The 10822-nt window shown below is 41.5% G+C and overlaps 1 protein-coding gene across 2 annotated transcripts; it reads right to left on the bottom strand.

The window, feature by feature from the left end:
- Positions 1-2676: 2676 nt before the first annotated feature.
- Positions 2677-10113, bottom strand: LOC123427163 (trafficking protein particle complex II-specific subunit 120 homolog). 2 transcript variants are annotated; one of them, XM_045111135.1, is made up of 10 exons: positions 9585-10113; positions 8774-9010; positions 8521-8703; positions 8329-8438; positions 7790-7849; positions 7322-7613; positions 6211-6509; positions 4656-5530; positions 3289-4227; positions 2677-3140 (listed from the first exon to the last, which is right to left on the bottom strand). In XM_045111135.1, the coding sequence occupies exons 1-10, from the start codon at positions 9996-9998 to the stop codon at positions 2920-2922; spliced, it is 3630 nt and encodes a 1209-aa protein (XP_044967070.1). In that variant the 5' UTR covers positions 9999-10113; the 3' UTR covers positions 2677-2919. The 2 variants fall into 2 exon arrangements, with proteins under 2 accessions (XP_044967070.1, XP_044967071.1); XM_045111136.1 differs by having other exon boundaries at positions 8810-9010.
- Between the last annotated feature and the right edge of the window lie 709 nt (positions 10114-10822).

The following is a 10822-nucleotide window of genomic DNA, read 5'->3' as shown; positions in this document are numbered from 1 at the left end:
TTCCCGAGATTCGATCGTCGGTATACCTATACCTTGTTCAATCTCGTTATCGGTAAGTCTCTTTACTCGTTTTGTAGCACATCATCCCGTGACTAACTACTTAGTCACACTGAGCTCATTATGATGATGTTCTACCGAGTGGGCCTAGAGATACCTCTCCGTCATACGGAGTGACAAATCCCAATCTTGATTCGTACCAACCCAGCAGACACTTTCGGAGATACTCGTAGTGCACCTTTATAGTCACCCAGTTACGTTGTGACGTTTGATACACCCAAAGCACTCCTACGGTATTCGGGAGTTGCACAATCTCACGGTCGAAGGAAAAGACACTTGACATTAGAAAAACTTTAGCATACGAACAACACGATCTAGTGTTATGCTTAGGAATGGCTCTTGTCCATCACATCATTCTCCCAATGATGTGATCCCGTTATCAATGACATCTAATGTCCATGATCAGGAAACCATGATCATCCATTGTTCAACAAGCTAGCCAACTAGATGCTTGCTAGGGACACATTGTGATCTATTTATTCACACATGTATTACTGTTTCCTATTAATACAATTATAGCATGAATAATAGACGATTATCATGAACAAGGAAATATGATAATAACCATTTTATTATTGTCTCTAGGTCATATTTCCAACAATACCTTGCACATAGTCCACTTGAGCTAGATGATAACGATCTTGACTTCCTCAAGATGGATCACCTTCTTGATTGCGTTGGCTCAATGAAGACTAGTTGATTGCTCCCCCATACTTCACTATGGGTGAGCCACTCTTTGGCACATCTTCACAAGTTCATTGTCATAACAATGGAGGGCAAGTTTCAAGCATGATCTCTTCGTGATGCTCCACTTGAACTTGCACACCGCAATCTTGATGACGATCACCACTTGATGTCATCCTCCATGGGTTGTATGAGATCTTCCTCTTGACGCAAGCCCATGGAAACACCTAACCCCACATAGAACTCTCATGTAGACCAAGGGTTAGTACATAAAAGTGTAATGGACAATGCTTACCATACCATGGGATCACTTGATCCCTCTCGTCACATCTTGTACGCTTTGTGTGTTGATCAACTTGATTCACTCTTTGACTTAGTCTTGATCAACCTTGTATCTTATCTTCTCTATGACCATTCTTTGGATAAAACCTTAAATACCATCTTGGTCACCATATAAACTCCTTGAAACTAACAGATGGGCTTCAAGAAGTGTCTATGGACAAATCCTTCGAATATAACTTAAGGCAACTATTAGTCCATAGGGATTGTCATCAACCACCAAAACCACACATGCAGAAATATGCTCTAACACCGTCAACACAAATGGTCAGGGTGGATTCTTGGAAAAAATTGACTCGAAGACATCTGAATCCGGAGGCATGTGCTCCTTGGTCGGAGACCTCAACATACGACGTCGTGAATTGGCTCTCGGACAAGACAATGGGAAGGAGCTCATAGATGCTCTAACTCTCAAGCTAGTACCACATCTATCATACTATCATCCTTGCCGACATGGAAAACAATGTGAACTTCATCAAGGCCTACAAGCATAATCTAGCATGCTACGAGTCCATCACCACTAACTACCATTCTAGTGTTTATTTAGTTTGAGGGATTCATAAATAGGAAGAAAAAAGAGTAGGAATTGGATGTCATTGCATGCTGGATCCTACACGAATTGAAAACACATGAATTTTGTCGCAAATATTGTTTGAGTATGCCACGGGAGAAACACAAAAAGTTAAGGATTGGGTGTATGCCATAGTTGCCATTGAAACAAAGGAACATTCACATGAACTTAAATCAAATGGAAATTTTCCTAACAAACTAAACATGTAGCATAGGATAAAATATCTAGGAATATAATCCTGCAAAATTACTTTGAACAGAGGATCATATTTTTCCTTTGAGAAGTCCAATCACTTTCACTCTATATATATCGCTACCCTTTGTCCTTGTTTCTCTAAAATGCCAATGTTTGTTTCATGTGCATTATCCAAAGGCACCTATTACAGAAATCATATGTTGTAGGATATCACGGCACATGACATCTAATTCATGTGCTTTTCCTATTCGGGTGTTTTGAAAATCCACAATCCAAAGAGGTCGCTTGAGGAATATGTTCCTTACGGGAAAAAATTTCCTCCATAGATGTTTGGTTTGTAAGAATATAAAGCACCCCCCCCCCCCCTCCCCAAAATTGAAACAATTAACATAGATCGGAGAGAGTACAACAATTATCCATATGGTCTTCTTTGCTTGCAATTCCTCAAAAAACAAAAAAAGTCCAACCTCATGGAATTTTCTTATCTCTAAGATGACTATGCCATGCATCTAATCTTACAGAAAAAAGGTTCCTGCATTTTCCATGAGGTGCCAAACAGCTTCTATCACAGAGTCGCGTGTCTTCAGTTCCTACAAGATTCAACACGGCATGTCATACCAACTTCAGTTCCTACAAGATTCAACACGGCATGTCATACCAATCATGCGTTATGCCTGCTGCATTTCTAGAATCCTATGTTTTCTGGTGGATAGAAATTCTCCTATGGAACTAATGCAAATAGATCATATACAAAAAGCCCTATGGATTGCAGTTGCAGTCTTATGAATCAAACAACCCACACTGAGAAAATTCTCAAGAATCCTCCAAAATTTCTTTGAAAATCCTGAATCAAAAAGCCCTTCCGTGGGCAGCCAAGGCCATGGTGTGCACCATATTTATCTTGGCGGATGCTTTTACACTGTACACAAACACAAGTGTATTACAAAGGAAGCCTCCGAGTGGCTCAAATAAATCACAAGTGTACAGGGGGAATAATGCTCTTGTACATGATTTTCACAGCTGCACATGTCATGGTGAAATCGCTGCCTCTAAACTACACCAAACAGCGTTTGCTACTCTGTACCAACTACATGGATATGGAATGGGGATCCACGGCATAGGATAGGTTCGTCTGGTGACTCTGCCTTTGCCCGAGCACGAAGAACATCTGTGGCGTCAATTATAACAGAAGAAGACTGCAGCGAGTAGTCTCCAGGTACTAGGAAGTATACAGAGAAAGGATGCATCACCTCCTGCAATGGTGGAACCTCCAATTGTATGTCGTTAAGAACACCTACACAGAAAAAGGAACTTGTCAAGAGTAGAACAGATGATGCATAATGTAAAAACTCGGAACTATTCCTTAACATTGAAACAAAAACTGAAAACAGATCATGTTGAAAAGAAATATGATGGCCCTATAATACAAATAAGTGAATTACCAGCCCAGAGGACGGTTGCACTGTTTTCTTCGAAGCAATTTTCTCCTGCAACATCCTTGCATGAAATGCTGAGGTTCATCTGAATAATTTCCTTTGTGTTGTTCCGAATTTGAACTTCCATATGGGTCATTTTATGAGCTGATATAGGATCTTTACACCTCAGAACATTCTCACCGGTAAATGGACCAACATTCTCAACAGTAGAATGGCTAGAATCATTGGCAGGCTTGGCATCCTTAGCAAGTCTAAAGCTAAATGTCAAGGGATCAGGCAACAATATGTCCAATATAGACGCCTGTAATGCTGCCTGAATAGCATCTTTGATATTCAGCTCACCGGAGCTATTTCTCCCAGAATGCCACCTCACTTTTATTTTTGAAATCAAGTTGCTGATAGAAGCGTTCAACTCCGCCTTGGCATTCTTTTCTGCTATGGTGACTTTGGACCCAAGTTGCTCATCACTTCCGTTTTCCTTTACAAAGAAGGAAGCATCAAGAACAGGTAATTTGAAGTGCTCAAGTGGTATGAGAACCCTGGCAGAATAGTCACGGTCAATTCTGGTTTTGTGACAGGCCACATCAGCAGTGTTATCTTCTGGCACAATAGTCCCATCCAAATGGACAGAAACATCGACATCAAAAACAACATCCGTAGGGTTGAAAAGCTCGAGTTCCAGAAGGCGGAGGCCCCAACTTCCTTTATACGGATCAATCTTCAATAAGCTAATGTCATTATGCAACATATTACTTTCATCACTTATATTATCTTTTCCACTGACAGGTCGCAAGTGTGCTTCACTAAACCGGGCAGGTATTTCCATGGATAACAGGCGTGCTCTTACAAGGCGCATGCCCTGTACAACACAGATATTTAATGGAACAGCAAGGCGTCTTCCAGGTGGGAGAGAAACCACACCATTACCTTGGTCCGCTGAAGGACCTGAAGTAACAGAAAGTAGAAATTTAGCCTCAAACCAAACCATGAAACAGAAGTTATGCGGATATCTACAACAGGTCACAAAGAGTCAAAGACAAATCTTCTCCACATGCCATATGTTTATGTTCACAGTAGTAAAGTAGTAGGTCGATGGTAAACATGATTATCGATTTAAGGAAGCAAGCACTACAAAGAAAACATCAGATCAAGGTTTTTCACCCATAATAAGTGACAGGGAACTAGCAATTACCTGGATCTGCTTGTTTATATCATGCCTTAAGTCATTTGGTGAGGACGATTTATATGTGTTTTGATAGTACATAAAGTAGTATGAGTGCACCGGAGTGGCAAGATGTTCATTTGAGTAACTTTATTTCACACATATTAAAGAATGACATAGAACATAGAAGATTTAGAATCCTACAACCTACCAGCATAGTGAATATTCAAAAAGGGATTGATTCCTTCTCTTGCTACTCTCCTTGGATTTGCAGGAGATCTGCTGCCATCTGCTTCCAAATCTGTCAAGCTAAGATGCCAGGCTCTGAGTGTCACTTTAAATGTAACTTCTCCACCTGGTTTTATCGGAAGTGCAGACTTCCATGTACTATGGGCAATCGAAATAACAGAATCCTGGTTCTTCCCGGATAATGCAATATTTGCTTCTTCAACTGGCACAGTTCCAGCATTTGTCAGCGTTATTAAAACATCGCGAATTTCACCTTCATATAGAAGAATAGAACCATCTCCACCCACAACATTGGCAACTAACAAAGGAAGGGGAGGAACAATAGAAATGCTGGGGAAGTTAACACTCTTAAACTTGCTAGAGCCACAGCATCTGAAAGGATCAGAAAGAACAAGCCCTTGTGCAGCTCCAAGGAGCAAACTGTCAACCTCTTTGAATAGGTGTTCTGTAATAACACCAAAACTGTGGACAATACACCCAGGAATCGATACTTGTCCAACTTGTGTTGGAATTCCAGATAGCAGAACCAACTTGGAGGTGTTTGGTGGAAGATTAACAGTAACCGGAAAGGCATCAAAATTTCCTGAATGAACAGAGAGGTAAATGCTCTCAACAACCAAGTCAAAGCTGCAGGGGTTTGCTAACTCTATCATAACTTGGACTGGTTCTCCAACAATCCAATTTATCTCTTGTTTGCTATTCCCAGATGTTCCTCCCTTGGTGAAAGGTGTATAAATAAAAGGCCCAGAAGGACCGGCACCAATCCACCACTCCTTTTTATGTGGGTTGCGCTTTACTATGTCTCTTTGTGAAGGATGAAATGGTAAAGAATGTAACCTGAAAAAACAAGGAAATGAAAATAAGTCATCGAAAACATATAAACATGCATTTTGTCAGAAGCTTCTTTGTGAAACAGATGGCATTTCTGGAAAGTGTATTCCAACTTTTCTATCTTTCACAACTACTCCCTCTGTCCCATAATATAAGAGCGTATTTTACACTAGACTAGTGTCAAAAACGCTCTTATATTATGGGACGGAGGGAGTAGCATATAGAGCTTCTTTCTGAAACGATAACATTTTTGGGAAGTGTACTCCAACTTTTCTATCTTTGACAACATATAGCAAAGTAATTAGGTTGGTTAGGTGAAAATGGTCCCATTAGAGCTGTCGTGAACAATACTTCCATAATATAATATTTTTATTATTACTAGTATGTTAATAAAAAAATAACAGCCAAAGTTGCATATTGGAGATCATGCCCATGTCCAGAAACTGCATCAATTTACAAACGAAAGGATGGTACTTATTTCACTCAGACTCTTTTTGGCATTGTGGTGGATTATTATAATCACAAACCAGATTTTGCCTATTCTAGCATTTGTTTAACCAACTTTTTGCTACCTATATGGTAATGTTTTGGCGGCAGATTATTAAGTTCATCACAGCACAGTTCAGCAAGCCTCGTTCTTGTTTTACGCGAACATGATAATACGAGGAAAACAATAAGTAACATGCCTGATAAAAGGAAGACATGGGTCGGCACAACGTGTGCCCCAAGGAAGCCTATCAGCAGAGTTTGAAAGAGAGCTTGCCAGCCCACTCTGACCAGCTGGGGTGATGAGCGGGTAAAATGATCGAAGAAGACGAGCTGCGGCGCTCCATGACGTGAGGGGATCCGCAGCACGGATTGAAGACATCAATATCTCTCTTAGAACAACCATTTGAAGGGTACTCCATTGCGACTCAAACAATGACACAACAGACTGAGAGTGCGCTTTTCCAGAATCAGCATTGCTGTTGCTGGCACCGAGTTCCTTAAAAAAAACAAGGGATTGTCAATAAAACCATAAATGCAACAGTTTGGCACGTGACATTGCCAATAAATCTAAACTAAGAAATTAACTGATCAAAATATTAGGATAGTAAACATGGTCAGCTGTTTTAACATGTGGTTACGACAAGGATATCTAAATAGTCAAGGAAAGGTGTGTCTGTTTAATAGTACTTGTTAGCATCAGCTTTATAATCCGCATATATTTTCCTAATCAAGGCGGTTTTTGTTCTAATAAGCTAACTACAAAAGTACATTTTCATAGTCCACATTAATCCTACCTCAACAAAAGAACGAGATGATAAAAGAGAATACAAGTTAATAAAGGAAAGTGTTAAAGACGCTGCAATCAACTCTCAGCTGATTTGGCAAAGTGTACTTCCATCATAAAGAACGAAACAAACTGCAATCAACTCTCAGCTGACTTAGCTGAGTTTATTTCCATTTTACATTTCTAGAGATGCAAACTTGGAACCTTTAGGGTACCCTCCGACCTTTCTTAGTTCAACCAAATGAACTAGATTTTCAAAAATGATTTTAATTCTGAAAATTTAGTTCATTTAGTTGAACTAAGTAGGGTCAAAGGTTCCAAATTTGCATCTCTATATATTTCTATCAGAATACAGCAAAATTTTGAAGTTCGCAGGGTTTAAACTAAGAGCAAAGCAGCAGCCAAGAAATAAAAAAGGTATGTTAGAGAAGTTGAAAGTAACCTGCTAGAAATACACAATGCAGAAACATAATAAATAACAATTAATCAATCTTTAGCATACTACGAGTAAGTAACAAATTCACCTTTAGTGAAGCATGATCAGGTTTGCTAGTCTTCCTGCTTTGAACATGGTATGCACTTGTAGTCATCGTTAGAACCTGCATAGCACTCATAGCAGCATATGCATTGTCTTGCTGAAGGTACAGCTGTGCAACTTGTCTTGAAAAAAATGCTGCCTTGCGTTTATACCCAAGAGAACCAAATAGTCGCGCAATTTCAATATATAGTATCAACCGGTCACTGGCATCAATCAGAGCCTTGGCGCCATCTGCAGCACCCATTAATAAATCTGACACCTCCTTGGCAACTTCACGTCTAATAAAGAAAGACATCGTATTTTAATCAATAGTTTTATCCTAAGAACAGAATACATCATTCTATAATAGAGAACTAGAGATATAAGGTTTGCTCATTCCATAAGAATTAACTGCAAATCAGTCACAAGAAAAATAAACTGGCTATGCTACTCATAGCTAAATGGGACAGCTCACCTGCACAAATATCTTGCCAACTTCAATGCAGCTTCAAGCTCAAAGCTCACAGGTGAAACTCTAAACAAGACATACAGCTCAGTGTTAATGTGTTAAGTAAAATAACCAAGTAAAGAGCTCAATATAACATGCAACTGCTGGACCAGTTTCCAGTGTTGACGGAATACTAGTAAATGCTACTCTAATAAACAAGCAAAAATAGGAAGGAAGGATAGAACAGAGAAAAACATACTCAAGGACAAGAAAGGATGCAACACTTTTTGAGGCCATCATGAATTTGTCGAAACCAGACAAAAAATAATGGCCGACTTTTTTTTAATATAGCAAATGTCCTGGTGAAATAAATGAATAAATTTTTTGTATGGCTCCTTCAATGTATCAGCAGATCATAAAAAACGAGACAATGAAAGTTAAAATCTTCTCATATATAACTCATGAAAAGCAAAAGGGGTTCACTTTATGTAGAATGTAATACCTAAAAGCAAGATGTTCGTACATAGAAATTATCAAATTAAGAGAGATAACACGCCATTCAATACCTTTGAGCATTATCTTGTAAAGTTGCTCTTCTGTACAGCTGGATAATGGTATAATAACGATACTTCACTTCATCTTCCAAAACAGGATCACTTTGGCCCATCCTATCAACCTGATTAATGACACAAAATCAGCCCCTAAACAGTTCTAAGAATGCTGTGAATTTCCCAAAACTCGTTGGCATGAGCACTCACCACTAATGCGCAGACACTACCTTCGAGAGCCCCAGCATGCCAGAATACATCCCCTGTCAATCTTGCAAGATCTATTGCTGTGGTGTAGTGTGCATTAGCATCAGCAGGTGATCCAGCCAATAAGCAATAATCTCCTATTATCTTTTGTGCACGGCCCAGCCTTCTTTTTTTGGCCTTGATCACCTAGAAAATATAGAAGTATATTGGCTTATATAAGCAATAGAATATGGGGTCATTTACATCATCAACATACACTGGTCAAAATACTCGGAACACCTAAAGTATGAACCTCCTCTGAGCCAAGACTGGATTGTGAGTCCAAAGGTGTCTTTAGAATAGTTCCTGTGGATTCTGCACGTAAGACCCATTTCTCAAACTCCATCAATAATGAAGCAGCAAGATCTTGGATCATTGTAAACATATGAAGTTCCAGTGATTTCTGATCGGAAGGAGGGAACATAATAATGCCATCCTTCCTTTCCTCCAGCAACTACAAAGACAACAATGCAAATATTATCAGTTAAAGTAGAGCAAGAAACGGTAAAAAAAGGCAAGAGTAGAAGGGTCATCACAACACTGGTGCAATCAGTAAAGTTTTAATTACACAGGCTGACAATTCAAATTTGACTATCAGCATATCAACACTATATATTCTGCCTCTGTAGTAGTGAATAATGACATTCCTTCCATCTGGGATGCCTGGGTAAGTTCCAGGTGTATTGGAATGGGGGTTTTAGCATGGTGATTTCCACCCTGGGTGGCTTGGTCTTGAAATGCTAGTGGAATAAAATTAGACAATCGAAGTGATTACCGTCCCTCGAACTAGAATTGCTTTATCTAGTTCATAAGTGTGGATTGCATGATCACTTAGATCTCGGGTCAGTTTAGTTGTAACCAAAGAGCAAGAGCCATAGGAATACTCGCCCAGTAGAGCGACTAGCAACCGAATGATGAAGTGGATCACCCAGATGGGCGGCTGGTGAGCTGCGTGTGTCGATACAAACGACGTCTTCCGGGCACAGAGGGCTCGGGAGGGGAGGAGATGCGATCGGGGCAGCCAGTACCTGCGCGTCGGTGGGGCAGAAGGCGAAGCAGCGGCTGGCGAGCGCGGAGGGGTAGGTGCGCGCGGCGTCGAGGAAGTCGGCGGCGACCCTGGCGAGGTCCGGGGAGGAGGGGAGGTGGCAGATGCCGACGACGGCGAGCACCTTGCGCGAGGACTGGAAGTCCTCCCAGGGCGAGGGCACGCAGCCGCCGAGCACGAACTTGAGGCGGAGGCAGCCCGTGTCCCAGGGCTGGTGCGCGAAGGGGCTCTTCTGGTGCTCCGAGTAGTAGGGGCGCAGCGAGGCGAGGTCGACGCGCGCGTGCCGCGCCACCAGCGCCGCGTAGTCCCGCAGGCACTGCGGCGGGATCGGCCCGCCCACCGGCAGCACCGCCACCCGGATGGCCGACCCGGACTCGATGCTCAGCCCGGGCTCCATTGCGGAGGGGGAGGGGGAGGGGGAGAGGGAGAGCTCGAGATCTGACGACGGAGCAGGTCGTGTGTCGGGGAGGTGGAGAAGGGAACAGAAATGTTTGCGCTGTCAGGCCAGATTTGATCCTTCCATCTAACTCGCCTCTCTGGGCCGCGACTGGAGGAGCTAGCTAGCGCTCTTGTCGGGCCATTCTCGGTTGAATATGCCACTGGCCCAGCCAGCCGAAAGCTTCTCACAGGGCCCTGGGTCAATTCGGCCCACTACCCCCAAAAGAGATACTAGTAGACTTTTTTTTCCTTCTAAAAAAAAGTAAGGGCTAATTTGGTGACGAAGTTTTTAGAAAATCATGGTAATTGAAAACTACAGTATCCCGATGTGTGCGCAAGGAATACTACAGTGTCTTTAAACCATGATTTTTCTCAGCTTTAGTAAAACTACCAGGTGTTTGGTTGGTGTTCTTATATTATACTCCCTCCGTTTTAAAATAAATGACTCAAAAATGAATCAGTTTTATATTAACTTTAATATAAAATATAGTTACTTTTATGTCATTTATTTTGGGATGAAGGGAGTAGTTTTGATCAGCTTGTAAGGACTGGATGAGAGATAAAACTAACTCAGCTAACTAAAAGGAGCTACATGTCGGGAATAATTAGCGTCTACTACCAGCAGCCGTGCAGAAGGTCAGCAAATCCGCATCTCTGTAGCAGATCCACTTATCATTTCTATGTGCACCTCACCTGCTCTATGAGTGCAACCCAGCCGGGGCAGAACTCTTTGTGCGTGTATGTGCACCACGTATAATCAATCTGCTAGCTAGCAAGCCTGGT

Source organism: Hordeum vulgare, chromosome 2H, assembly GCF_904849725.1.
Source record: "Hordeum vulgare subsp. vulgare chromosome 2H, MorexV3_pseudomolecules_assembly, whole genome shotgun sequence".
NCBI classification, from domain to species: Eukaryota; Viridiplantae; Streptophyta; class Magnoliopsida; order Poales; family Poaceae; genus Hordeum; species Hordeum vulgare.
The sequence above is the reverse complement of the archived record's forward strand: the minus strand, read 5'-3'. Positions and strand labels throughout refer to the sequence as shown.

What these genes read in the sequence shown, in the direction of transcription:
- LOC123427163 (XM_045111135.1), bottom strand. Translation starts at nt 9,998, where the DNA reads ATGGAGCCCGGGCTGAGCATCGAGTCCGGGTCGGCCATCCGGGTGGCG. An exon ending in TTCCGAGTATTTTGACCAGT is followed by an intron (nt 8,704 to 8,773) that starts GTATGTTGATGA and finishes TATATTTTCTAG; the next exon opens with GTGATCAAGGCCAAAAAAAG. An exon ending in TTGGCAAGATATTTGTGCAG is followed by an intron (nt 7,614 to 7,789) that starts GTGAGCTGTCCC and finishes TTTCTTTATTAG; the next exon opens with ACGTGAAGTTGCCAAGGAGG.